We start from the raw sequence: 27,951 nt of genomic DNA on the forward strand, positions 1-27,951 counted from the left end.
ATTTTAATCCTTCTGCTTCAAATTTTGACACGTGCAGAGGAGGTCTCTCATTAATCCGCAGCTTCCCACACAAATGTTATCCATGACTGGGAATGTCAAAACTTGGAATCTCGCCTCGTTTTTCCCCCTTTAATGTTTTTTTTTAACCTCATACTGTGTTATTTCTTCAGTTTTTTTATATGCAACTTGCTGGTTACAGCGTTTCACGTAATGACCTGGATTTTTTAAATAATCAATACACAAAATATAAAATGACCTGGATTTCAAATTGGTTACTAAATAAATGTAACACATGATAATGAAGTCATTTGTATACATTGAAATAAATTACAAATAAAATAATAGATGAATAAAATGACCGGGATTATTTTCAATATATTTTTAATAAATTGAAAAATGATGCTCAACTGTACTTATTAAAATAAATATCAAACATATTTAATAAGAAATAAATTATGATGTATTACTAAAGAAATTAATTTATAAAACAATTACAAAATTATCAGATCTGGATATTTTTTACAATGAAATAAAATTACAAATATGGCTGTATATTAAAAAAAACATCTGTAAAAAAACACCTGGATTTTTAAAATATATTAAAATAAAATTGACTTGTATTTATAATTATGAAATAAATTGGAAAAAAAATTACTTGCCTGGATCTATTGAAATAAATCACATATGAAATACATTAATGAGATGGAATTGTTTTACAACAACAAAATAAACTGACCTAGATGTGACCTGTAGTTTTACATAAATTATATATTTAAAAAAAAAGTTTAATATAAAATAAACTGCCCAGGTTATTTGTAAATAAGAGAATTTTTTTTACGTTATTTAAAAAATACAGTATAAAAATAAACCGACCCCTATTTTTATTTTTTCATAGAACTTACAAAACAATTTTTTAAAAATATATTACAAATGTAAAAAGAAATGATAACTTGTAAAAAATAGATGTGTTTTCCATGTGTAGTGTGAGAAGATAACGCCGACTACTCAACTGCATTTTTACAGATATATTAGTATGAATTTTTTTAATCATTCTGGCAATGGTGTGGGGAGAGCTTACAGGCAGCACCGACGCCGATCAGCACAGACGTCAAGTAGAAGGACCACGTGGACGGCTCGATGAAGACTGCGATGTAGCCGCTGCGTGCGCAAGACCACACGGTGATGAGCGACACATTGAGTGGGTCTCACTCTGCGTGACGTGGTACCTGTAAAGCAGCCCGCTCACAAACATGGTGACCTTCGGTCCCAGCACCGACACCACGGCAGGCGCCACCAAATTGGACAACGAGAAGACTCCATAGATGATTCCCAGACTGCAAAAAGAAGGGCGGGCTCCGGTTATTGCGGAAACCTTTGATATGAAATATGTATTTCAATATTTGAGCCACCTGTGGTATCCGCTTCCTGTGAAGGTGTCATTCTGCAGACTTTTCACCACTGTTTGCTAAAAAGAAAAAGAGAAGGAAGGGTCCTAATTTCATTACATTGGGAGATTCTTCAGAGCAGAGCAGAACTCATTGGACTTGTGAGCTAAATTGGAAACACGAGATGCACATGACACCGATTGCTCGCTGTCCTTTCTGCTTGATGGGCGAGCACTGATACCAGGTCTCGATATCGAGCCGATACCAGCCTAGTCTCAAAGCATCAAGGACACAGATATCAGCCACCGATAGTTGAGGCAAAAATCTGACATTGAATAAGTCTTCCTTGCCAATAGTTGGTTCTAGACTACGGCCATTTGACATATCAGCGAATCATCATGCGCGTCAGAAAGATTGTATTGGCGTCTGGTATCAATATCCTCCATGACAACCCGATACCCAACAATAAGGCTGGTAAAGTGCCCAATATGATACCTAGTATCGGTTCTCAATCATCCCTACACAAAATAGATTAGATTAATATGCTAAAAGTCGATAAAAACAAGCCTCAGGGAAAATAGTTCAAAAAAGTTTTTTTAAAAATGTTATGTCACATTTTTGAATGAGGGAAAGTCACAAAAGATTGAGTAAATTTTAGGTGAGGGAAGGGTCCTTCCATCTACAGCAGACATGTCCAGCTTCGGTCCTCAAGGGCCGCTTTGCTGCCTGTTTTCCAGCTCTCCTTGCAGCAGCACACCTGATTTAAATGATCAGCTCATCAGCAAGCGCTGAAGAAGCGTGAGAATAATCATGATCTTTTGAATCAGGTGCGTTGCAGCAGGGATAGATGGAAAACAGGCAGGACACCGGCCCTTGAGGACCGAGTTTTGGACACCCCTGACTATAGCAAAAGCCATCCTTTTGTGTACTTCGTAAATAATAACATACTTATAAATAAAATGTGCTTTGGATTAATATCCAACAATTTTTTTTTTTTAAAAACACTCAGAACTCACTAATTAAAATAAGAATTAAATAAAAAAAACTAAAATGTACACCAAAAAGTACATGGAATGCCATGTTTTGAAGTGGGGGAATTCCTTCTTAATTCAAATATAAAAAATAACGTTGCTGAATGCGAGAACGTTCAAGCAGACAAATGAATGAAAAAGCCAAACGCTGAAAACTTACTTCAACGTTGCCACAGGTGGTGAAGGCAGTGAAGACAAACAAAAATCCCACGCCCAAAACCAGCACATTAAAAGTCCTCCAGTCTGCCATGGTGCTGCTTGCTTTTTGCTCTCCCTCGACGTCCTCGTTGCTACATTTCACGGACTTCGTCTCTCCGAACTCCTCCGAGCTAACTTTTGAAAAGCGCCCAAATGTCAGGTAGAGTTAATAAAACGCCAAAGTAGTAGGCGGCGATAGTGGCAGCATTGTGATCTTCTTGTCAGGTTGCCACACAACGCGAGCATGACAACTTGTGACTTTAATTACGGGAAGTTATTTTCCGCTTCTCTTTCCGTTTGGGTGACTTCTCCCTCCATCGTAATCGACAGGACAGATGTTCTTCTTCTTTTACCTGGACAGTGGAACATTCATTGAGTCATCACTGAGATACTGCTATCTGGTGGTGAAAAGCGTAAACTAGACAACATTTTTCAAAACGCAAAAGTATTGTCCGTTTTTTCTGAGTCATTTTTAGAGGGCTTTGTTGTTTGATTTTTTTTCTAGTTTTCGTTTTTTTTATGGAATATTACTTTTTCAGATTTTTTTTTCTGTTTTCTGAATACGTTTTTCTGATTTTCGGAATTATTTTTTTCTGAATGTTTATCCTGTTTTTGGAATATTTTTCTCCCTGAGATTAGAGAGCAAATATCACCGTTTTATTTTGTGTAATCAAGTTTTAGTTTATAGTTATTTTATCTTTTTTTCTGTTTTCTGAATATTATTTTTCTGTTTTTCATAAGGGGCTACTGGTTAGCACGTACGCCTCACAGTTCAGAGGTCGTGGTTTCGATCCCGGCTCCGGCCTCCCTGTGTGGAGTTTGCATGTTCTCCCCCTGCCTGCGTGGGTTTTCTCCGGGTACTCCGGTTTCCTCCCACATTCCAAAAACATGCATGGTAAGTTGATTGGACTCTCTAAATTGACCCTAGGTGTGATTGTGAGTGCGGATGTTTGTTTTTGTGTGCCCTGCGATTGGCTGGCAACCAATTCAGGGTGTCCCCTGCCTACTGCCCGAAGACAGCTGGGATAGGCTCCAGCACGCCCAGCGACCCTCGTGAGGATAAGCGGTATCGATAATGGATGGATGGATGTTTTTCATAAGATTTTTTTCAAGTCAAAACTATGATGAGTCGTAGTCGACATTTCGACCAATAGATGGCAATAAACGTCATCGTAAGACCTGGATGTTTTCAAATGTAAAAGAAGAAGAAACCTCGAACCAATCACAATCCAGGAAAGTGCCACCTCTTGGAGTCTGGCTTCTCGCCCACAACAACCAAGAAGATCGGCGAAACGAGAGAATTCACCACCACTCTTTTCCGTCTTGGCGACATTCGGGAAAGGCAAGTTTGAAGCGCACGTATTTACCAATATTCCAATTAAAAACTCTATGAGAACTCCACCCATTATTTATCTAGAGCCAAATATAGTCCAAACCAACTCCCTGAAAATTAAGTTCCGTGTGCGCACGCGAAAAAAAATTACACTAGTGCTTACAATTTAAACCGTCAAACATCGAAGTGAACATTAAGGCCTGTGTCATTTAGTCGTAACCCAACATAAAATATTTACTATTTAGATGGCAACAAAACGAAAAGTAGCCAATTTGAGGATATAGCCCACGTTGGGCTTGTAAATAATGGAACACTCTCGCTCTCTGTACACTCTTGGTTTCGATGAACGTTTCCACTGATTGTACACAATCATCATGGCGACCCAGGATGGTGGGTATTGAGCAGAATATAGCAACATTTACTTCGTAACGCCGGAGCCATTTTCGTGCCGGCCGATGAATTAGAACACGCCGCTAACAAACGCGTTGACGGCGGGCGCTGTTAAGGTCGTGTCTTTCAATATTCACGTCTCTTCGTTCGGGTTTATCTTGACATGTTTCACCAGGTTAGTAGCTTAGCTAACGTCAATGACTGCTAACCAGTGCAAACAGGAGCCGTGCACGCTGTAGTTTCACTTTGCAAAACAGGGCCCAACGGAACCGGACTCAAATGACAATATCCAAGTAGTCATCGTCAATAAGTTATCCGTTTGACAACGAGGAAGGCTCATGGAAAGTGCAAGACGCTGTGTCATATTAGCTCTTTGACTCCAAAAGCGTGTTTTTGTTAGCCGCTGGTAAAAGTCAATTTAGTAACCAGCATAAAAAACAAGGTGCGCCCACAGCCATAAGACAATTATTTCTCAAAGCTACATTATTGACACTTTGTACATTTAAATACCTTATGTGTGTTTTTTAGTCTATTTACTGTCTAAACGAGCACAAAATGTATTGAATGAATTGGCACAATTTCTGAAACTCAAGTAACCCCCCAGTGCTGCTGTTTTGTCCAAATTAGAAAGTGTTTGGCACTGTTCTGAGATTCAGGGTTTGAATCGTGTGCCCCTCCTGCACGACGTTTCCAAGACTCTAAATTGTCCGTAGGTGTGAATGTCAATGTCATGTTTCGATGTGCCCTGCCTCTGGCCTAAGGTCAGTCAGGTACTCTGGCTTCCCCCCCAGATTCCCAAAACATGCCTATTTAGGTTCACTTAAGACTCTAAATCAAACAACACAATCAAATCAATCAAACACAACATAAATGGACGGCTGGATGGATGTGTGAGAGCAGACAGCTATTATGATTAATGTTAAAATGACATCCATTACTGGCAGGAAGTCAAGTTACAATGCAAACGGACACTAAGCCAAAGGAAGAAGAGGAAGACGCACCTCTGGGGGAAACTACGGAGAAAGGCGACTTGGAACCGGCGTCCGACGCGGGCAACGCCGCCACTCAAGACTCTTCCGGCATCAGCAACGGGGACGACAATGCTGAGGACGGGGGAGAGATGGTGGACTTGAAGATTATCTGGAACAAAATCAAATACGACTTGAGGATCCCTCTGGATAGTACCGGTGCAAAACTGAAGGAGAGGATCCATTCGCTCACTGGTGAGAGCACTTTTCTGATGTTATTTTTCAACAAGCACAAGGGATGAATTCATCTGTATTGGGATAAACAACATCAGATATATTTTACATCAGGGGTGCCTGGTCCTCGAGAGCCCCTTTTTTGGCCATTTTAATGTCGATGATTTTTGTCCAAGATTTTTTTTTCTCTCTCTCTCTCCCTCTCTCCATCAGGTCTTCCACCGGCCATGCAGAAGGTGATGTACAAAGGCCTGGTGCCGGAGGACAAGACGCTACGGGAGATGAAGGTGACGAGCGGCGCCAAAATCATGGTGGTGGGCTCCACCATAAACGACGTGTTGGCCGTCAGCACGCCCAAAGAGGTTATGCAGCAGGAGGTCAAAGCCGAGGAGAACAAGAAGGAGCCGCTATGCAGACAAAAGGTCCTACACGTCAATTCCAACATCAAGTCAACAAAAAAGGAGCTATGCTCACTGACTTTACTTGTATGCATTTACTTCACTGCCACTCAAGTGTTAAACGTTCGGGGAACTTTTAGAACTTCTTGCTACTTGTGATTCTGTTGTTGCATTTCCATCTTAAATTCAGTTTGGCCATTTTTTTTTTTTTTCACCGCAGAAATTTGGAACTAGAAAGGAGCTGGTGTGAGAAAATAGGTATTTACTTGCATATGTGCTCTTATTGCAGCAACACAGGAAAGTTCTGGACAAAGGTAAACCTGAGGACGTAATGCCGGCTATTAAAGGAACAAAAGTGAGTGTGAAAGCATTTTTTTTTTTTCTTTTGGTTGTCATTGTGATGTGTGTTTTTTTTTTTTTAACATCTCTGCCTTTCCCACTGTCAGGAGCGACTACCAACTGTGCCTTTATCCGGAATGTACAACAAGTCCGGAGGAAAAGTAAGACTCACATTCAAGCTGGAGCAGGATCAGCTGTGGATCGGGACTAAAGGTGAAGCGCAAACGCACAAAAAGCCAACAGCGACACTTATTTATTTGATGTCCTTTTGTGTGCAGAGAGGACAGAGAAAGTCCCGATGGGCTCCATCAAAAATGTGGTATCTGAACCCATTGAAGAGCACGAGGACTATCACATGATGGTAAGTGCGGTTACATATTTAGCTTTTTATGAGCTGCGGATGACTAATTAAAGTTGTGTCCTTGTCTAAGGGGTGAAGGGGTTTACACTTGCCTACTTGGACATACATATCATGCGGGCAAATGAATGGATTAATTAATAAGGAGGGGTGTTGTCAACCTTTAATACCAGTATTCTCCTGTGTATGCAGGCGTTCCAGCTGGGTCCGACAGAAGCGTCTCAGTATTGGGTCTACTGGGTGCCCACGCAGTTCGTGGATGCAATTAAAGACACAGTCCTGGGGAAATGGCAGTATTTCTAATGTGCCTCTTATCAGTTTTCTTTTCGACAATGATGAACGGGACAGAGGAAGCGGAGGAGGAGGAGTTGAGGGAAGAAGAGAGGGGCTCGAGGAAATTTGCCGGCATCTTATCTGAAGGAACTTGACTGATGCCTGCGGACTAAAATCGTCGTGTTTTTTTTGTTTCAGCGTGCGCTTCAAGTGGCAGCGTTAACATTTCTCAGCCCTCCCTCTTGTTGATCGCTGATGGGCTTCAACAAATTCAAGAGGGAAAAACAATGAAACAATTGTACAGAAATTGCTAACACTTTTCTTCTGTTATTCTTAAAGAAATAAAAGTTATTTAATGAAATGAAGACACCGTGTTTTGTCTTTATTCTTTAGCAGACTGCAAATCCAGCGATTTTAAGGTCTTCAATTTTCTTTGTTTGTAAAGTGTTTAAGTGCGGTATTAATAACTTTACTTTGGCATGCAAGGAAATCCAAATACTTGAAGCTGCGTCATAAGAATGCTTCATTTGGCAGGGCGCATTCCGACTTATGTCTTTTGATGCTAAATAAATTTAAGGATAATTTATATTTGTTTACATTTCCCAAACCACTAAATCCACTTTATTAAATTTGACGAAAGCAAATCCACTTCCTGTGCTATTTCCAACGCTTGTCGCGCTTTCATTTTGAAAATTCACTCACAGGAAATGACGTAAAAGAAGGAAGTACGTCCTCACGCGGGAAATAAAAAGCTTGGTCCTTGTTTACAAACGACAGCAACGTGTAATATGGCGTAATGGACACATCGGAGAACGCAGCCGGCGAGAGGAAGCGCGCCCCACCGGTGAAGGTCCTTTCGGGCCAGCTGAGGACCGCGACGGAGGTGCGGGGGAGCTCCGGCGAGCCCGGGGCCGGCTGGGTCGTCAGGCTGGGCAGGGATCGCTCCCTGCAGGTCTCGCTGGTGTGGATGCAGGGCACCGTGCTGGAAGTGCAGCTGGCGCTCAACAGCGTGCTGCTCATGGATGAGACGGGCACGTTCTCCGTCCAGGGTGTCAGTAGCATACCCAAAGGGAAACCGTGCTTGTCTTCGGGTAATTAAATGGGAGATTCATGTGGTTTAGTCGAGAATTGGGAGGACAATTTAGACACTATCTTTTTTAATTTCATTATTCGATTGTTTTATAATTTCACGAAAAATAGTTATTTATCCACCATGATACTGCAGCCCCGCCGAATAAATCCTTCACAATGTGTTAATTGGTTTTAGTGACACGCCATTAAAATATGAAAAATAGATTTAGCTTTAGGTCGATCCAAGAGAGCAGTTAGCTTGATGTCACTTCTACCAAGCCACGTTTTCTCATCAGTTTGAGATTATAGTAACAGTTACATGTTTGTGATGCGACAAAATGTAACAAATACAAGGAACAGCCATCAACAAAATCATACCGAAATGAACAGATTCAAAACCTATGTTCTATTATGCTATTCTATTAAGTTGGGTCACAAAGGGAGCTGGCCAAATGGCCATTTTATGGTGTGCACAAGAACGATTGGGTATTAATTACATTTAGGAATCACTTTTATTACAGCTGCATTTTTCCTCTGAACTACAATTTACACGCCAAATCATTGGAGACGGGGGGGATGTTGTCCAACTCTCAAAATAACCATTCTATTTGAGCCCCATGAAACCTGCTTAGCAACAAATTACTGGCCTAATATGTTTTGTGCCCATGACAATGCTTTTTATTGTTCTACGGCTATTCTTGTACAACGTTGGCATCGGGTGGCAGCCTCGTACTTCCAAAATCGTCACTTTTCATCCAAAAACTAAACCATTAACACTGCCCCACTCTCTCCCCAAGGTAAATACGTGATGGTGATGGGCGTCGTCCAGACCGTCTCCCCGGAGCCGGTGGTCCGCGCCGTGAAGCTGGCCGACCTCTCGGAGCAGGCTGCGCTGCACAGACACATGTGGAAGCTGGAGGTGGAGGACCTCCAGCGGGTGCTGGTGGCCAGGGGACGTCCCGCTTCTGTCGGCCTGCGACAGCTGGAAACAAACAAGACCTGACCAGCCACCTTGATTATCAGACGAATCAATTAGCTTGTTAACACAAACGTAAGGATGTCCTTAACAGGAAAAAAAACAAAAAAAAAACAAGGAGCTTTATTTGTTGTGGTGGCCGTTTATAGCGGTAACTTTAATAACTGTGACGTATGCACGTCGACTGATTAAAACAAAGTGTCAAACCTGTGTGTTTGTGTGTTGGAAACTGTCAAAAAGAAATGCTTTACAGCGTGCTCCTTCCATCACCCTCTTCAGATGAGCGGTGCATAGCTAAATTTCTTGGTTAACGCTTCCGTTTGTTCGATCGGCAACGAAGCGGACGCCGATCGTCTTCCGACTGTTCCGGCGCCGCTTTAAAATAATGCCGTGATCTATCCTGGCTTACTTCCTGGACATGTCAGAGATCACCTCGAGTTGGGAGTACTGCTTCTCTTCACGTGATCTTCATGCCATTACTTGATGTCCTTAAGAAGAAAACTGTATTTCCCAAAGTCATTGTCATTGGGTGCTATAAGGTGGTCTTTTCTGGCTTTGGCCAGTTTCATCAAAAGTACTTCCCGCCGCTCCATCCACTCGCGGAGCTCCTGCTCGCCGTGGGCCATCTTGCACGAGTCGTCCTCTGTGCACGTCCCTATGTGGAACCTGTTCCCAACACACCACCAAACTGTTTAATACAAAATGTTCTCTTAAAAACGTAAATGCTTTGAAAGACCTTAATAGTAGGAAGGGGAAAAGAGCAGTTTTTAACTTGGATTTAAAATTATTTACACTTGGGGCTGACTTCACATCTGTTGGCAACTTATTCGCATAACAGCTAAATGCTGCTTCACCATGTTTGCTTTGAGCTTCGGGCTCCACTAATTGACCCGAGTTTGCAGACCTCAGAGCCCTGATGGGATTACATTCCATAAGCATTTCTAGAATGTAATCAGGACCCGCGCCATTCAGTGATTTGTGGACGAGAAGAAGAACTTTAAAATCGACTGTACAGGAAAAAAAATTCAAAACGTTAAAGAGGTTAAGAATAAAATGGAGGGGTGTACAAAGGATGGCCTGCTCCATTCTTTAAACCGGCCCAAAGAGCATTTACATTATCAGGGGCACTTTAATCGAGCATTTTCCCCCCCTGAAATTGAGTAATTAGAATGTATTAGGTGTGATTTTAAGTACTTGGTTAACTGAACTGCAATCCAACCGTTTACTGCTGTGGGCTTGTGCTCCTCCATGTTCGAGGCTAATGCGGTGTCGCAAGTTGCAGCTATCGTTTTACGCTAACATTTCCTAATATATGAATCCATCAATTGGCACTGGCCTCTGAGGTCTGAAGCTAAAAGCCTCCCTCTAAGAAGGCTAGCCATCCCAAAGGGTTTAGTAGTAGTATTGTGTGTTCTGTGGTCCCACGAAGCTTACCTCTCACAGACTTTGAAAGTGCCGGTGGGAAATCGATACTGCCAGCAGTTGTGATCGTCCTCGGAGGTGAAGACTCGGTCTTTGTGTTTTTCCGAGGTGATATGCTGCTGCCACTGCTTCTCGCTGTTGCAGTTCTTACCGCACAGCCAGCAGTGATTGCCAGCCTGCAAACAGCACACGGACGCCACACTTAGTTGTTGTCATCATCGTCATCATCATCCTTACAATGGCATCCAACAAAAAGTTGTATTTCATTTCAACACTAACATACATCGATAATCGGAATAAAAATCCATTTCTTGACTAGGCCTGGACCTAATTTTGCACCAATGGAGACATGATGGATTTCTCTACTTCCGTTAACAACCAGCAGAGGGTGCACTGTAGCTGAATTATTTTCCTGCCTATTTCAGATAACCAATACAATTTATTGAAATGAATGAAAAATTATGTTTTCATTTCATACTATTGCAATATAATACACTGAGTCCCATTGACATAAGTCAACTTGAGTCAATAACGAGTAAAAAAAAAAAAAAAAAAATCACTGGGGGGGAATCACTGTTGCCAACTCACCACTTCTTCCATATAATCTGTTGGCATGTGGATGGGCTTGCCGCTCTCCCTCACAGATATGTTTGCGTTCTCCTCACCCCAGCCCGCCTTCTGAGACTGCAGCCACTTGTCGTAAAGCTGATCTGAATCTGCAACTAGGTAGGCGCAAAACACGATGGCTCGAGTCACGTCAGGTCGGCCATTTGAATTGTGCGGGGAAAGGAGGGGACTCACTGTTGCTTTCCTTCATGAAGCTCCAAAGGTCTCGCTCCTCCGTGCTGTGAGCAAACGTGCAATTGCCGACATACTGACACTTCTTGCCGGCGGCCACATGCATACAAATCTAAAGGGGGGGGGGGGGGGTTAAAAACAATTACAAAACAAAAAAGGATGGTGACTTTTCTTTTTAAATTCAGATCTCATTATTGTTGGATATGTACCTCAAACTGAGCTGGGATTGGCTTTTTGGTAGGAAGGGCTCTAACTGTTGTCCACTTTTTCCTTTCATTAGAACTTACAAGCACCACTCGCTTGTCTTTGGCCCACCTGGAGAAGAAAAGTAGCTGAGCAACCGGCACCACTAGTCTCGTCACTTCCTGCCCGCACATCAACTTACGTGTGCCTTGCCTTGGCTGAGCAATACTTTTTATTCCTGTCCGCTTCACTTAGCTGCCCGTTTCTCCAACACTGGCTACAAACAAACATCATCTTCAAATTTTGAGGCCCGAACCTTCTTTGGCCTAAAAACTGCTGGATGATCACATGAGAAGGGCAAGTTTAATCTTTTTTTTTTTTTTTTTTTTTTTTAAGCAGAAATACAACACGACAACGTTAAGTGTTACCTGACCACCTTGTAGTGCAATATTGGCGTTCCAATATGTGGTTGCCTCTTGAACAATACTTTCATGACTGATACCTGAGTGATACAGACAGAAATAGGTCAGCACAAATTCCATCGAATGGAATTTTACTTCCACAAAATGGTGACAGCATATCGCTACTCACTGGCCTTTTATTAAAACACCTCTTATAAAAACTTGAAGTCAGAAGCGCTGGTTCATTATTGTTCAGGTCGACCCAATTGTACTTTTTTTTTTTTTAAATGAATAGAAGAGGAAGACTCTTACGTCGCTCATGCTGCAGCATCCAGACCTTCAGCTCGATGAGACTGTGAGCGTAGAAGCACTCGTCCTCTCTCATGCAGCCGTAACGCACTTCGTGTCGACACAGGTCGAGCTGGCACAGGGGATTCAACATTCGGATTTTGGAATATCGGACTGTGCTGTCCTTTAATATGTGCACCAGGCACCTGGCGGACAAACGGAGCAAGTCAATGAGAGAAAATCCGTTTGCTCGGGACTGCTTCCTGGATGAAGAATGGCCGCCAAGTACTTACTTATGTTTCTCAAAGTCGTGCTTGGTTACCGGGTGAGAGCAAAGCGACGGGTTATCTTTGTTGGTTTTGCTGATTATTCTGGGTTTGTGGTCAAAACACACCTGAAGACAAAACACGCGCCTTTAGTCTTCTACCGTGGCCATACGTCTGCTTTTAGACCAACAGCAATCGCTGACAGCTTCCGATTATCTCTCAGATACACAAAGCGGGGCCTTCCTCGCCACATTGAAACCGATGAATCACGACTCGGGAGCACTTTGTGGCAGCATTGTCGTTTCTGCACAAACGAGCCGATGCGGTGGAGCCGTATACTCACTCCGCACAGAAAGACAAATATCTCGGGGTGTTCCTGCAAGATCTTGGCCACCGTCAGCCTCATGTTGGAGCTAGGCCCAAAAGGATCGAAGAGAAGTTCCCGAGATATAAGGCCTATCCGCTCCAGTGTCCAAACGTCAATCTCCTCCTGACAGTATGCAAACGTGCAGTGACCGGGATAGAGACAATCTTTTCCTACAGCCACCTCTGGGGGAAAAAAATAAATAAATAAATAAATAAAGTGTAAAAGCATTTCAAATCAAGTAAAAATGTGTTCGCGGGCATCAATACAACTACTGTTTGAAGCGATGCTTCTAAATAAGCAATTGTACCTTTGCAAATGTAATAAGGTCCAACATATTGGGTTTTTGTTGGCCTGGGTCGAATAAGCCTCCATGTTTTATCGACTAAATGTTTGAGTCTGCCCAATAAAACGTCCTTTTTGCATTTGTGCTCTTCAGTATGGAGCGTGTAATCCAACACGCCGGTTCCTGTAAACAGCGAGCACATTGATGATGTGATGATGAGATGGCTATCAGCCACTTTTTTCCCCTCCCGACGCAAGACAAGAATACGCGTCTCACCTGTTCTGATGTAGCAGAGCGAACACGCCTGTTTGAATTCATGAGTTTCAGCCAAGGGGTTCTTGTTTACGCCGACAGAAGCACCCTTGATTTCGGGCATGCCCACGGCCATTCCCATTGGCGTTTCACAGTTGCTCAGCTGCGTCCAACATAACATTGAGGGTGAAAAGTCAAAATGTATGAACTCCACACACTTATGTCATCATGCGAGTCACCGACAGCGATTACCTGTGGCATGAACGAATTCGAAGAATAATCTGAAAATGTACAAACATGGCATTCGTGAGTGTCACTTTATTCTTGGTTCTCAGTCTACAGTTATTGACAGCGGATGATTGAAAAATGCATGACTATTTCTAGCTGAGTTGAGAATGAATTATTACAGCAAATGGTTCATTTTATTGTCTGCGGCTTTCAAGTGTCAATTGAAGCCACTCAAAATGTGCCCTGATGTTCACAGCCCACAATGTCTGTTTTTTCAAGGACAAAATTCTCGCCGTGTCTAGAAACGATTGAACCAATCAGAGATTTGAGCTCCACCCGTGTCAAATATTCTAATTAGCACATTCCCAAGTGTGTATCAAAAGAGCCCCAGCACACCGGACCTTAACGTGAAGTGCAACTTAACCTCTGACAACATGCCAAAGAGTCAACAACAGACCAAATTGCTGATCATCAACAGTGTGATGATCAAGAGTGCTTTGCCTTTCATAAAAGCCTTCAACTGAACAATAACAAGTCGAGTTATTTTGGCTGTTCCAACAATTTAAATAAGCGACAAGATTTTTGCTGAGAACTGTATATAAACCTAATTGTAAGCACAATTTTCAATATAATATCTGATGCTTTTTAAAGAGAGCCTGGCATTCATTGTCGGTCAATTTGATGTGAAACATAACAGGAAAAAGAAGCAATTGTATGACTTTTTGAAAGACCTTTTTAAGGCCACTTAAAAGGAAAAAAATAGGACTCAACATTCTCTAAATTTGGAGATGGTTTCAACACTTTCAGTTTTCAGAAATTTCACAATCACATTTTTGACTGATTATGTAAATGGTGGGGTTGCAGACTAATTGCAATGTTTTTTTCTGTACGCAAATAAAAGATAATAAGTAACTTTGGAAAATCCAATTCAAGAGTTTTCAGAGATCTGCAGACGGACATCCTGCATTTCGAAATCATAAAGACCGACAGTTATTGGCAAATGGTGAGGGTTGGCATGTGTGCACAGAGGAGAATAGAGGAAAGGCGAGTAACCGTACCCGTTTTATGATCTGATAAGGAGAGGCTATCCAGTGTGTCGAGGGGCTGTGGTAATGTCTCAAAAGTGTCCATCCCAAAATAGGCAGTGGATCCTAATTGGTGATACAACGGCGGAAGATTGACAGTGCACTGCTGGGTGCTGGGTAGGAAGGGGTTGATATGAGAAGGCATGAGGAAGGGACTCGACATGGAGTTGGCCGAGGGCATACTGGGTGGCAAAGGAAGCGGGCCCTTCATCGTGCCGATGCCCTGGGGAGAGAGACAGCAAGAGAGACCACGGCGATTGAGTCACTAGCGAGACTCTGTGGGACGAGTCATTTCTGCACACTAACCATAGCCAGCTCTGGGCCTGCCTGGTCCAGCAGGTCATCCAAGTCGTTGCCGATGATGTCCCCCTCAAAGTCTTGGCTGGTCTCGAGTAGAGAGTGCGGCTTATTAGTTCTGCAGCCATTCATAAAGGTGTTTATGGCGAGGGGGGCGGGCGAAGGCGAAGACGCGGGGAGGGATAATGACTCAAAGCCCGGAGGCTCTGATGGGATGCTGCTGGGGAGACGAAGCTCATCTAGCGACGTGTCATTCAGCAATGGAGCATGGACCGGTGTGGGAACCACAACACTGCTCACCGGTACCAACTCAGGCACTTCTGGAACACATATGGGAAAAAAAAAAATGTTTTATTAAAGGTGTTGTACATTTTGGTTCCAATAAATGTTTATTGTATTTTATATATATTTTTTTTTTTTTCAAGTCAAAAGTGAGATGGTCGTATGAACACTTACCAATTTCTATTTCTTCAACTGAAGATGAGTTTTGGGATGCCTGGACAAGTGCAGATGAAAGTCAGTGAAATGGTGCATTTCTTGGCTAAAGTGTTATTGAAAAGGTGGAGTATGCAGATCTGAATGTAGCCTGTGATCACTCCTCCTCCCACCCTCGCATCCCTGACTAAAGCCACGCCCCTCACGAACATGCACACAACACGCACTGTACATTCGTCTAGTTCCTCCTTTTTAACTTTTGTGGTTGACTAGAGTTCAATAATCTGGCCAAGCAAATATCAGCGCGATGGTATCTGGCAGGCCAGTTCTGTTGACCCATGACAAGTTTTAAAATAATGCAAATTAAATTCTGGGAGCCAAAGAGGAAACATTTTTCAAAAGCTCATTTTGATAAGATCCTAATGCCTGGTCATGCAGTGTAAACAGAAAAAAAAAGCTTTTTTTTTTTTTTTTTTTTTAATTCTGCAAACTCCACCTTTGATAGGTATTGTTCAGTGCTGGCTTGTTACCTGGTCACAAGCGGCATCATGATGACTCGATCCCCGCAAAACATTCAAGGCCGGCTGCAAAAAGGAAGGAAAAGAGAGTGGAACCCTTGTACAGTCTCCAGACTCGGGCATGAGAACAACACTGACGGCTACTGGGAGGCCAGGCGACACTTACCTTAGTCCTTACATAAGCTTTACGAATTTTTAGTCCTAACGTTTTGGCGAGGTCCTGAGTCAGTCGTATAACGCTGGGATCCTGATGGAGAAAACACATCGTGACCTGTCTGATTTAGACAATGTACACCTTTGCACACAAACGAGATCCAGTACCAGAGCCGTATCAGTGCCTTTTGTTTCGAATAATTTGCAATTCATTGTGAGTGTTTATGTAATGTCAGACATCATCCATCAACAGCAACAACTTTCATTTAATGCAATTTTTTTTCTCGCTATGTATAAGATTACTGAAATACTTCGCTGGCGTCTTTTCACACAGGGTTTTACTCACCTGAGGTACAGCTAGAGAGCACTTGGCCACTGCATCGTAGGCCTCTTGATGCCTGCCCATCTCCTTTAAAGACTTGGCTTTTCGGAACAGCGCTTTATAGTTGCCGTCATTCAACTGCAGGGCTTTTTCACAGTCTTCTAGTGCTAGATCGTACAGTCCCTGAGAAAGAGAGATTGTGTTCAAATGTTGACAAGAACTATAAGGTCGATCATAAACACACAGATAAGGGGGTGGTTTTACTGCCACTTTACGATTCGACACGAAGAGGAACAGGTTGTTCTTTGAAATCCCCAAATTGTCTCCAAATAGCATCATTCCCCAGGATTTAACACGGCAGATTCAAAAGAACGGATCACTTCCTGAACATGAGGCATGTCCAGTGACGCTTTCTTCGTGTGAAATGTCGTTGCAAATGAAGGCTGCTGGGCACAACCTGGTCAGATGAGCGTCACCGGAAAAAGTAGTCACATGACACGCAGTTGCATGAGGCTTGATGGAGAAATTCATCTTCAGTCTTGACTGTTTTTTGTGTGACAGTTCGTCCAAACAATGTGACAGGACACGATTTGTTTAGATATGCACTAATGGAGCCTTTTTACTGACACGAAAGCAAGAAACAACGGTGATTGTGTTTCAGGGAGCCGCAATCGGAAGTCACGATTTGCCTTTCCAGATGAGCAAACCACAACATCTGCGGTTAAAAAAGCCCGTGTGTTTACAATTCCATCCACTTCATATTTCATATTTAGCAATGTTGTAATTTGGACACCTACTGGGGAGTTTACAGACAAACCAAAGGGAACTCACCGGAATTATGTTTAGACATGCTGCGGCTCGATTTGCGTAAAGCTTCTCTAATAAACCCGTTGCCACTGAGATGTCTTCCGAGCTGGCGTAATCGGCTATACTCAAGGCCTCCGTGTACATCTCGATGGATTTTGTCCAGTCGCCCTCTTTAAACACGTCGTTTCCTTCTCCGAAAAGATTCCAAACAAGATCCTTAACAAACACCTGAAAAGACAATCGGCAATGTTAATACTTTGGGTTATCCATTCATCCATCCATCTATTATCTACCGCTTATCCGAGGTCGGGTCGCGGAGGCAGCGGCTTCAGCTTCGGCCGCCTCGACAAATGGAGCGGACAAAACATGGCCCACTCGGACTCAATGTCCCCCGCCTCCCCTGGAACTTGGGCGAAGTTCTGCTGGAAGCGGGAGTTGAAACTCCTTCTGACAGGGGATTCTGCCAGACGTTCCCAGCAAACCCTCACCATACGTTTGGGTCTACCGAGTCTGGACCGGCATCTTCCCCCACCATCGGAGCCAATACACCACCAGGTGGTGATCAGTTGACAGCTCCGCCCCTCTCTCCGCCCGAGTGTCCAAAACACGTGGCCGCAAATCCGATGATACGACTACAAAGTCGATCATCAAACTGCGGCCTAAGGTGTCCTGGTGCCAAGTGCGCATATTGACACCCTTATTTTTGAACATGGTGTTCGTTATGGACAAACTGTGACGAGCACAGAAGTCAAGTAACAGAACATCACTCGGGCTCAGATCGGGGGGGGGGGGGGGGGGCGTTCCTCCCAATCACGCCCTTCCAGGTCTCACTGTCATTGCCCACGTGAGCACTGAAGTCCCCCAGCAGAACGATGGAGTCCCCAGGGGGCGCACATAAGCATAAGGGGGCTTTTGAGCCGTGCTTGGTCTGGTCCCTCACCTAGGACCTGTTTGCCATGGGTGAGCCAAGCCGGGGCGTAAAGCCCCAGACAACTTAGCTCCTAGGATCATTGGGACACACAAACCCCTCCACCACGGTAAGGTGACGGCTCATGGAGGGGACTTTGGGTTATACTCAGGTTTAATAACGTGGGTATGTTTATAGCTTACTTCATAATGATCTTGACTTCCGGGATATGGGAGTGTTGACCTACAAGCAAAAGAGAGTCATGTTATCATAATTTGATTTCAAACTAGATACTGGTTGACAAGAGTGGGAAGTTATATTCAGGGCATAACAGGTTTTGCATTAGCCATTATAATCGTGTGTGTGTGTGTGTATTTGTAGTGTGAAAGATTTGCTGTACATGCAGGTGTATGCCTAAGGAAAGAAAAGAGAATTCTGGAAAACACTTATGACAACTACATTGACAAGTCCAAAACATTTACAGTATGTAGAATAATCCTGATATTGTTTATTGTAATAGATTAATTTATTGCTTGTATTCAAGCAATAACCAAGAATAAAGAATAACCAATTTGAGCTTGAGCAACACCAACAAAAATCCATTTTTTTAGACAGCATTGAGCACCAGATGGGACTGTTTGCTGTTGACACTTACTGGATAAACTGTAGCCCTTTCTGAATCTGCTGCCAACGACTCTTTCTGTCCAGAGGGTCGAATCCAGACATGACTGCGTGCTCTTGTATCCACCGTTGGGTGTCAGTGCCTGGGAAATAACACAACACAACAGGCTTTTATTCACTTGATAAGACACTGACACAAATAGATACAGTCCAGCATACATCCTCCATTATGATTCAGCACAAAGGCTCAGTGGTTGGCACAATTTTCTTTTTTGGACCTTTCGTCCTAGGTGTCCTGTCCAGGACTGCCGAGTTCAAAAATGACGTGACACGCGTCACGCCGGAACTGAAATGTTATTAATGACATGTTCAATTGGCCTGCCACAAATCAAAAAGTCAGTATTAAGTTCACGAACGGACACGGCACCGGTTTAATGGGTGTTGCAGTAACTTTTTAATTAACTGAAGAAAGGCGCCTACCAAATGTTTGGACCATTTTACGCCTCATTTCAGAGTAAAATTCATGGAAGTTAAGTTGGCGGGTGTGAAACAGGTTACTACGCCTGCCCCGTTAAGAGGTGCCACATTTATACTTTGTTCGGGGCAGACGTTTCGGAGTAACAAACCGTCAGCAGGGTTGTTGATCATCACGACGACAGGCTGACGTTTAGTCCAAGCTGCTGTTTGTTTCATTAAGTGTACTGGTGGGAGGCACACGGCGGCTCGTATGCGGACGTGTCCGATGATGGACGCATGACAATAGCGCACGTGTGGTACCCCGACCAGTGTATATTTATGGTTAGCAGTTGTGCTCTCAGGCACATTATAGCACTACAACAGCGAATCTTGATTGGGAAATGCGCGCGTTTACTTCGGCGGGGGAAACGCGGACATAAATAGCAACATGATGCTACCTGGCGTAGTTTCCAGGAAGTAGACTGGACCCCGACAAAGCATAGACATGTCCGAAGTTTAACTAGTTCTCCTAGACAGACAATAGCGACTTGTTCCATCATTTTTCTTTCTTTTTTTTTTGGCCGGCAAATGCCCCAGACTGTTTAACCCTGGCAGCAGCGTACACTTACTTCAATGGGTATGTAAGCAAAACAACCCCTGAAACCAGCAGCATCCGAGGAAGAAAACACTGTTTCGATTTAGGTTGAAAAAATGTTTACAAAATAAGCGAAATGTGCAGTATCGCCAAAGGCCGCGTTTAGCTTGTTCTTCTTCTTTGCGGAATAAACGACGAGCGCGTTCGACTATGGCAAAATACTGCCCCCTACAGCGAGGGGAGGGACGCGTACGTTTTCAACCGGTCCTGTGTATATCCTCCATTAGTCCAAAGTTTTAGAGCGCACCAATTTTTCGAATGTTTTTTTAAATTGTAACAAAGCAGTTCAGCAGTAATTTGTAATTTGAATCGTTGTATCTGTTCTATGCGTTTATTACAGTAAGTACAATGAGACATTGGACTGCATGATTTTCAATTAAAAAATAAATAATTTTCTATGTTCTAAAACTTATGACTGGCGGTATATTTCTATCATTTTGGATAAAACAATTCTCAGGACGGATGGATATCATGATTGAAGTGGTACGCTGGACGAGTGGCAAGCACACCCACCTCATAGTTCTGAGGTTGGAAGTTTGACTCCTTCCTGACATTGTGGACTTTGGAGGTTGTTTTTATGTTTTACACTGTTCACACATTATCACAATATTGACTCTGGAACAGATTAATCCCCCTCAGATAGTTTTAAAGTGGCATTAAGATCACTGGGAGGGTTGTGCTATCATGTAAGAGGTTTACAGGACAAAATGCACAAACTTTCTATCCTTGCAGCACAAGATACTTTATAACACTTATAATCCCATACCACAATGACAGTGAAGTAAGCTGCTTATCGCTGAATGAAGAACTGTTTCGCCATTATCAAAAAGTAAATAACACAACGAGTCCTGATATTAGACCAGAACAAATGATGATAGGCTAGTGTGACGGAGTTGACAATATACTCTGAAATATACTCTAACTCTAAAAAAACAATAAAAAGATGCAAATATATGACTGAGACTGACAATTTGTCAACAAGACAGACTTCAGTGGTATACCCAGACAAATGCGGTCATTGTAAGTAAATCATTTCGACAATCGCGATAATAATAGATGTAGTTGTTATATGGGAGGAAAGCATGCTCCAGTCGCCTAGTTCACATTTGTGATGGTAACAGATCAGTAAAAAAATCTCACTGTACCAGTTTGGTTGGGTTTGACGAACATTCATTTTCAATAATGAGCCTGAGTACATTTGTGGTAAATAAGGCATGTAGTTATAAAAAAAAAAAAAAAAAAACAGCCAGCAGGCCAGTTTGACAAACACTGGATCGGCTTAGCTGGCCAATGGGATGCTCAGGAGATTATTCAGGCAGCCTCTAAAAAAAGATCCAAACACACACAGCACGGATGTGAACAGTGTGCAGCTCAGCAGCCTGTGCGCCGCATGCCATGACTGCCTTTCACCACACACTTTTGCTCTTTGCAGGTAAGTTGGCATTTTAACTTTAGTGAGGGGAACACAAGTCTTTTGAAAATCGTTGAAGGAGACAGTCAAAACTGTCAGCCTGAATGGGGGACTTGTCTTCTTCCAGGGAGAAAAACATTTTTGAATGTCTCGTACTCCTTTCAGATTCAAACTATTTTCACCAATGTCTCAAAGAAATCCATAAAATATCCCTTTATGCGATCGTTTGAACTAACCTGACAGATGGATTGCCATAGTTTTCTTTTTCTTTTTTACTTCCAGAAAGTGGAGCGAGCTTCCTGACACGTGTAGATTGGCTTTTGGTTTGGAAATGACTTTTCAAAAAGACCAAAATGTGCATGTGCCTCCTGGCTGAGGAATAATGACCCAGCTGTGACTGTTTTGCTTTTTTGGGGAGATTGTGTCTTAAAAAAGACTCTTTGAAACTATTTATTCAACTCTGAATTCAGAACAATGCACATAGTGTTTGAATATCTGCATATTCTCTGTAGCCTCTGACATATACACTTAAGGTCCATTTCTGTCCATATATTTGCTGTATTTCCGGCATATATGAGTAGTTTCCAATGAGTAAGTGCAAAGTCAACTCTGAGTTGGCAAGAATGTCTGTGTTTGTGCACCCACTTGTCTCCGGGCAGGCGCTTCATTAACGTCTGACATAAGAAGATGGATTATGGATAAAAGAATGACCTAAAAGGAAGGGGATAAGGGAAGAAAGATGGATTTGGATGGAGTCCAAAATGTCTTGCTGGAGTACAAATTTTTTTTAAAAAAAAGCTCATTGATTAATTAGAGTAATTAGAGGTGTGTTTCAATACTTTTGTCGATACATTTCAGGTGTAATAGCTTTGTGGTATAATGATTGCACATTTACATTTCTTAATAAAATGTTTAGCTTTAAAAATGAAGCCAAAATATATTTAGGGTGCAAAGAAGTGGGTTAAAAGTGGCAAATTGAGTTCTTCTTCTGTTGTTGTGTCTGTTGCAGCGGCTGCGGCCTCTGCGGTGTCTGTAGCCTCCGCGTCGGCCTTCTCATCCCCGCGCTCGAAAAGAGGTCTGCTGGAGCTGGCGGGAATCATCAAATGCAGCACGGGGAGATCGCCTTTGGCTTACGCTTCCTACGGGTGCTACTGTGGACTGGGGGGCAGCGGCTGGCCACGGGACCGGACCGACTGGTGAGTGCAAAGCCTACCCCTATTTCGCCACTCAATCACTCAAGGCTGCTTTTTGTTATTTGCTACAAAAATCGCCTCGGGTGTACTAATTATAGTGCTGCAAAATCCCAGTTGACACCCTTTACACGACCCACCTATACATTATGTGGGGACCAGGGTATGAATTAGTGCCTATCAATCTGCAGGTTCCCAATTTCTTTTTGGGACGCCTCAAATGCCAAATCGAGCCGACTCCACCGGCACTTCCCAATTCCGCACCCAGATCTTAATCGTCTCCATCTTTTCATGCTTTCTCCCGCAAAGCTGCCAACTAACCACTCTAGTGGCCACGCTCCTCCCGCCCGCTTTTAAAATAACGTGTGATTCCACCCACCACTTTGCGACCCTGCCTACAGCCTAAATCCGCTCACGCAATCTTGATTTTGGCCGCAGGTGCTGCCACAAACATGACTGCTGCTACGACAGCGCCGACCGCCAGGGCTGCTATACCAAAACAGACCGCTACGATTGGACATGTGATGACAGGGCAGCTGACTGTGGTATTGTTTTTTTTCTCTCTCTCATATCTAATGCACAGTATAATACAGCAAAACCTCAAAAGTCAAAAATATGCCCAAAATGGGTATTATGTATGAGCTAGGCCGGTAAATTGTGCGGGTGTTTTGGTTTTTCTTTGGCTTTGTCCCAACATTTACAAATGACAGGAAGATCCGTGAGAACACACCTCCTCTATGTAGCTTTGTCTGCAACTACAGTGGGTATAAAAAGTCTACACACCCCTATTCAAAGAAAAAAACAGCCCTGGCATTTTGACTTAGACCAACCCGTGTGCATGTGCGCATATTTACGCCGTTCATGCACATGTAAGGGCGTGCGTACAACTACGCACTGTCACAACTCCCCCTGCAACTGAGAAATCATGTTTGTCATACAAACCACAGTCAGAATTTCATTAAATAAAATGCAGACATATGCAGAACCTTGCTCAACACACTCATAATACATGCAGGAGTTTAAGTAAAAATCAACATTTTGCATAGCATAATTTACTAGTCATTTTATTTGCCGTTGCTTTGCTTATAGTCGACTTCTATTGCATGTATTTGCTAGCTAACAGCCGGAGCTGAAGCCGTTTTACACAATGATACAAATATCGTATCTCTTTCATGAAACCATGACTGTGGGTGGTATGATAAATAATGACTTCTCAGACATGTTTGCTTGTTATGATTTGAAAATGATGGCTAGACTGTAATTGACACCGACTGCAAGAATCAAACGTTCTATTCCAAAGATATATTCTTATAAAATTTGTATTCACAGTACATGGTAGCCAGGGGGGGTCAGGAGTCTTGTGTGAATACCACTTGCCACTGATGTTGATTGGTTCAGTTTGGTGTCAATAATGTATATAGATTAATGTGCGGCTCCATCTTAATTGTGGGCCGGTCTCTTTGGGTTAAATGGAGGAAAATAATAATTCATTTGCACCGCATCATGTTTTAAAGAAAAAATTATTTATCTTTAAAATGCTTTATTCATTTTTACACTTGCACGACTGTTGAAAACCCCCGGACCAGATGCATTTCATTCTGATCCAGTAAAAAAAACAGCTCGAAAACCCAAACAAATCGGAAATGTGTTTGATCCGAGTCGTTCCGTGAACGGCACATGCAAACAGGACAACGTGTCTCACACACCTGCACAACAGGCCTCGGGGGAACGAACAAGTGCAACGCAGATGGCGCAATGTTTGATTAGCTTTCTTCAAACACGCCTTTGAGTGTTTAAAGGTGTGTCTGAAAAAAAGCAGACAATTGAAATCTATGGGCAATGCTTTCAAGTACCATTGTTCTGCATGATTTGTTGGGTTTTTTTCATCCATCCATCCATCCATTATCTGTACCGCTTCTCCTCACAAGGGTCGCGGGGCGTGCTGGAGCCTATCCCAGCTGTCTTTGGGCAGTAGGCGGGGGACACCCTGAATTGGTTGCCAGCCAATCGCAGGGCACACAGAGACAAACATCCGCACTCACAATCACACCTAGGGGCAATTTAGAGTATCCAATCAACTTACCATGCATGTTTTTGGAATGTGGGAGGAAACCGGAGTGCCCGGAGAAAACCCACGCAGGCACGGGGAGAACATGCAAACTCCACACAGGGAGGCCGGAGCCGGGATCGAACCCACGACCTCTGAACTGTGAGGCGGACGTGCTAACCAGTCGACCACCGTGCCGCCCGGGTTTTTTTCAGTCACCATAATTATGTATAAATCTGTGCCATCCTGTCAAATCCTCTCTTCCGCTATTGACTAACACAGGTGTGTCATCCCTTGCAGATGATTTGACGGACACGTGTGAGAAACTCCTGTGTAAGTGTGACCGAGACGCCGCCAAGTGCCTGAGAAATTCACCTTACATAAGGAAATACGCCCTGTGGCCGAATTGGTGGTGTGGCCACCGCCATCCAATGTGTACCATTTACTGACTCAAACAAAAATGTACTGTATAAAGAAGAATCAATGACCACTAATTAACATTGGTGCAACAGCGGTACTTTTATTCACTTAATTACTGAGTTAGACACAAAACGCCTTTTAATAATTGGTCTTTTGGCTATTTGGGAACAGTGAGCTACTTGGGAAACAGGGAGTTTCTATTTAGATTTTTTAAAGTCTTTAATGAATTACATCACAGGGTGGTGTTTTTGTTTTCCACTCAGTCACTGAATAGGGTGACAGCACCAAGCCTTAACTTTATGTGAAGGAGACGTGGATGGTGAATGGAAAATTAACTTCCTCAATTTTATTATGTCATTGGCCCATCTTGTTTTTGTTTTTTTTTCCTTTTGGAATTCAAAACAAGTCTTTGAAACGAAACTAATGTCAAGGAAAGTCGTAACCACAAGGTTCCAGTAGTAGTCAAAACTACAGTAACTATTTGTATGAAAAACACTTATTGGATTTAAATATAAAACAAACAAATGCATGTAGACCTATAAACAACGTGTTGTGGGCCCCGAATATAAAACAATCAAACGTTACAGTAAAGTCAAGCGGTAACAGAGCGTGCCTTCTTATGTTCCCTTCGGTAACCAAGAAATGTCGTAAACCGAGGACGCCTTGTAATGTGTGTGCCGGATTTGAGATGAGTGAATTACTGTACTACCCAAAGCTGCCAGGAGATGACGCCAGATCCTGACTACAGTACTACAGTAACTAGTCAACTAGTGACGCCACGCATTTTTATTAATTACCGTTTGGACATTTAGTAGCACGTCGCCAAGAACATGGCAACCTTCTTAGCTATTTTTATGTAAGATATACAAATAAACGTCATCTGTGGAGTTGTCTTTGCTGGTAAAACCTTTTTTTTTTTTTTTTTACCAGTTTAGACGTCTTGGACCCGAGAACTGATGATGATGCAAGGTGGTAATTACTAATAATTACTTCTAATAATTTTAAAAAGTGAGCCCTCGTAATTTGTAGCGTTCTAAGTAAAAGGCACGGACGGGGTTCGAACCCGCGATCTTCGGTTTACGAGACCGACGCCTTACCACTTGGCCACCGCGCCTGCGCCAAGGGCGTCACGCATTGTTTATATAATAGATCCACTCCTGCGGTGATCAAACGGTAGACCTTAGTGTAAGCCTCTATCCCTGGCCGAGTATATTATTTCAAGAATTAACCCCATACAATTTGGGTTAATCGATATGACAGGTCATTAAAGTTCGTAAAGTGAACGTAAACGATCGCAATCTTTTAACAAAAGAAAACATGCAAGTTTTGCAGTGTAGATGCCTGAGCTCCTCGACTGGCACTCGAAAAAAATCACTGCCGAAGAACAATTCAGTTTTATTTACCTTTTTACTACGTTTGTATTCAATCTTTAAGAACATGTTTTTTCAACTTTTATTTAGGTACCATTTTTATTTAACTTTTATGTGCAATACATTTGAATTGAAACAGATACAGTTTTTCAACATTTAATGGCATGTTCAATTTGTGCATAATGTTACAGTGGCTTACAATAACATTAAACATGACTATTTAGTAATAAAACCTCTGTCTTGTGTCATTTTTTGAACACTATAACGCCTAAGATGGTGCTGCATTTTAATGTTGCACCATGACGGTGTTACACTATCAAACCTTTTTTTTTAGGTGGTGTTTGGAGTCAAACGTTTGACAGCCACTGATCTAATAAAGCAGTAGACCAAGAAACACATTCCACAATTCATTGCTGTTCTTAATTCATAAAAAGGTTTTAAGAATTTCCTGATTCAAAAGAAAAAATGTGAGAGATTCACTGCGCTGGTATGAATTTGCAGCTGACATTTGTTTAAGCTTAGATTGCACTGAGCATGTTTTTTTAATTGTATAACAAAAAGCTGCTGTCCGTGGCGGGAAAAGGTCAACAGAATGAAATGCGATCCTAATCCACAACAGAAAGTCCCGACATTGAGCTCGCATAGATAATGCAGAAAAACACATGGCTGGGTATGATTCTTTGTTTCCGTCATCTTCCTGAGCCTTACAATATGCATGAAGCCTGACTGCGTCGTCTCAATTGTGTCTCTTCGCAAAAAACATCAAAGCTATATCCCCGCCTGAGGGGCTTTTTTTTTTTTTAGAGGTGAGAGGAGGCGAGGAAGATCAGATAGAAGCGGTGTTAAAAAAAAAAAAAAAGACTTTCGAGTAGGATGGATTTAGCTGGGAAAAAAAAAATCTGATGTTGATAATTCACCTTGACCTGTATTGAACGTGAAAGCCGTGTCTGGGAAGGCAGTCATCCAGAGGTAAAAGTAGACTTTTACCAGTATCAAACATTCTTCTAACTACAACAGCAAGAAAGCAAAGTTTTATCTGACACTGCGGCATATACAAACATTGTAATGTACGAACTGCTGCCCCCGTCAGTTAAAATGCTTTCATTGTCTCTCGATTTTAGATTTTTCGAAAGCGTCATCAGTCAACGCTCACTCCTGAAAGAAAATAAACTTCGGAGGAAAAGACGCAAGACAGCACACAAACGACTGGACAAAACAATGTCTTCATAGACAGTGACTACGTCATGACTGTTCTCGCCCGACACTGGGCAACTCTCCGAAAGGAAATTCACGAGTGACCACGTCCATGCAGTTCATAGTTTGGAATATATTTTGGCAAGGACAGCTCGAAGCCATTGACCTTCTGATCTTCTGGCTGTTTGAATCTTGGCTGCTGGCCTTGCTAGTGACGCCAGCAAAACCAGCATTTTGCTGTTGTCCTACTCGTCGCTGTTGACACCAGCAGGACCAGCAGCAAAAGCAAAACAAAACAGCCAAGTTTCACCTGGCTCATTTGCTAGAGTAGGTTTGCCCAATGACCAAAGGTTCGGTTTGTTTGAATTTTGGCTATTCTTGCTGCTGGTCTTGCTAGTGACACCGGCAAGACCAGCATTCTGTTGTTGTCCTCGCAAGGCCAGCACGAAAACACAACAAAACCGTGCTGGACTATGCTGTTTTTTTTTTTTTACTTTTAGCAGGGAAGTGGCAGAAAACAAAACAGGTCTTTGTGAGAAGGATTTGCTTGATGTGACCCTGACCATAACCAGACATGCTGGTGTGAAATCCGACTGAAGGATAAGCAGCTGATAATAAGGC

The 27,951-nt window shown here is 42.7% G+C and overlaps 5 protein-coding genes and 1 non-coding gene across 16 annotated transcripts in view; 3 read left to right on the top strand and 3 right to left on the bottom strand.

The window, feature by feature from the left end:
• Positions 1–2,976, bottom strand: part of LOC147134214 (UNC93-like protein MFSD11) — a 38,047-nt gene extending 35,071 nt beyond the window's left edge. For 3 of the 5 annotated variants that reach the window (XR_015090110.1, XR_015090109.1, XR_015090111.1), the window contains exons 1-4: positions 2,577–2,976; positions 1,410–1,465; positions 1,227–1,334; positions 1,079–1,158 (exon numbers count right to left, since the gene is read on the bottom strand). Coding sequence is in view for 2 of the 5 variants with exons in the window: in XM_086055421.1 (XP_085911547.1) it covers positions 1,079–1,158; positions 1,227–1,334; positions 1,410–1,465; positions 2,577–2,666 (334 nt within the window). In the remaining 3 variants the exon portion in view is untranslated. Of the gene's footprint in view, positions 1–1,078; positions 1,159–1,226; positions 1,335–1,409; positions 1,466–1,999; positions 2,129–2,576 lie in introns of those variants that run through there. The other 2 variants (XM_086055421.1, XM_086055422.1) reach the window with 2 other exon arrangements.
• An 855-nt stretch (positions 2,977–3,831) lies between these two features.
• ubfd1 (ubiquitin family domain containing 1) lies at positions 3,832–7,272 on the top strand. 3 transcript variants are annotated; one of them, XM_086055802.1, is made up of 7 exons: positions 3,832–3,960; positions 5,286–5,560; positions 5,753–5,961; positions 6,227–6,292; positions 6,384–6,489; positions 6,555–6,637; positions 6,827–7,272. In XM_086055802.1, exons 2-7 carry the CDS (start codon positions 5,296–5,298, stop codon positions 6,935–6,937), a joined length of 840 nt encoding a protein of 279 aa, XP_085911928.1. In that variant the 5' UTR covers positions 3,832–3,960; positions 5,286–5,295; the 3' UTR covers positions 6,938–7,272. The 3 variants fall into 3 exon arrangements, with proteins under 3 accessions (XP_085911928.1, XP_085911926.1, XP_085911927.1); XM_086055800.1 differs by lacking the exon at positions 3,832–3,960 and adding an exon at positions 4,224–4,337 and having other exon boundaries at positions 5,282–5,560; XM_086055801.1 differs by lacking the exon at positions 3,832–3,960 and adding an exon at positions 4,357–4,512 and having other exon boundaries at positions 5,282–5,560.
• A 324-nt stretch (positions 7,273–7,596) lies between these two features.
• Positions 7,597–9,164, top strand: rmi2 (RecQ mediated genome instability 2). Its single transcript, XM_086055896.1, has 2 exons — positions 7,597–7,998; positions 8,776–9,164. The coding sequence occupies exons 1-2, from the start codon at positions 7,704–7,706 to the stop codon at positions 8,979–8,981; spliced, it is 501 nt and encodes a 166-aa protein (XP_085912022.1). The 5' UTR covers positions 7,597–7,703; the 3' UTR covers positions 8,982–9,164.
• zc3h7a (zinc finger CCCH-type containing 7A) lies at positions 9,063–19,865 on the bottom strand. Of its 4 annotated transcripts, none has more exons than XM_086055895.1 (23): positions 19,673–19,865; positions 18,622–18,730; positions 18,170–18,209; positions 17,084–17,287; positions 16,277–16,435; positions 15,944–16,024; positions 15,790–15,843; positions 15,281–15,320; positions 14,834–15,144; positions 14,501–14,750; positions 13,467–13,495; positions 13,239–13,377; positions 12,987–13,145; positions 12,656–12,861; positions 12,340–12,440; positions 12,071–12,252; positions 11,786–11,859; positions 11,560–11,693; positions 11,384–11,489; positions 11,178–11,286; positions 10,965–11,098; positions 10,389–10,552; positions 9,063–9,620 (listed from the first exon to the last, which is right to left on the bottom strand). In XM_086055895.1, the coding sequence occupies exons 2-23, from the start codon at positions 18,690–18,692 to the stop codon at positions 9,431–9,433; spliced, it is 2,937 nt and encodes a 978-aa protein (XP_085912021.1). In that variant the 5' UTR covers positions 18,693–18,730; positions 19,673–19,865; the 3' UTR covers positions 9,063–9,430. The 4 variants fall into 4 exon arrangements, with proteins under 4 accessions (XP_085912021.1, XP_085912020.1, XP_085912019.1 ...); XM_086055894.1 differs by lacking the exon at positions 19,673–19,865 and adding an exon at positions 19,502–19,520; XM_086055893.1 differs by lacking the exon at positions 19,673–19,865 and adding an exon at positions 19,214–19,355 and having other exon boundaries at positions 11,560–11,690.
• Positions 19,333–26,362, top strand: pla2g10 (phospholipase A2 group X). Of its 2 annotated transcripts, none has more exons than XM_086055898.1 (4): positions 19,333–19,680; positions 22,119–22,305; positions 22,738–22,844; positions 24,647–26,362. In XM_086055898.1, the coding sequence occupies exons 1-4, from the start codon at positions 19,677–19,679 to the stop codon at positions 24,793–24,795; spliced, it is 447 nt and encodes a 148-aa protein (XP_085912024.1). In that variant the 5' UTR covers positions 19,333–19,676; the 3' UTR covers positions 24,796–26,362. The 2 variants fall into 2 exon arrangements, with proteins under 2 accessions (XP_085912024.1, XP_085912023.1); XM_086055897.1 differs by lacking the exon at positions 19,333–19,680 and adding an exon at positions 20,987–21,130.
• On the bottom strand, positions 25,809–25,880 carry trnat-cgu (transfer RNA threonine (anticodon CGU)). The gene has a single exon. It is a non-coding gene; the product is annotated as a tRNA-Thr (tRNA).
• Positions 26,363–27,951: the final 1,589 nt, after the last annotated feature.

This window comes from Filicampus tigris, chromosome 16, assembly GCF_054856515.1.
Source record: "Filicampus tigris isolate MCC_2025a chromosome 16, RoL_Ftig_1.0, whole genome shotgun sequence".
Classification (NCBI taxonomy): domain Eukaryota; kingdom Metazoa; phylum Chordata; class Actinopteri; order Syngnathiformes; family Syngnathidae; genus Filicampus; species Filicampus tigris.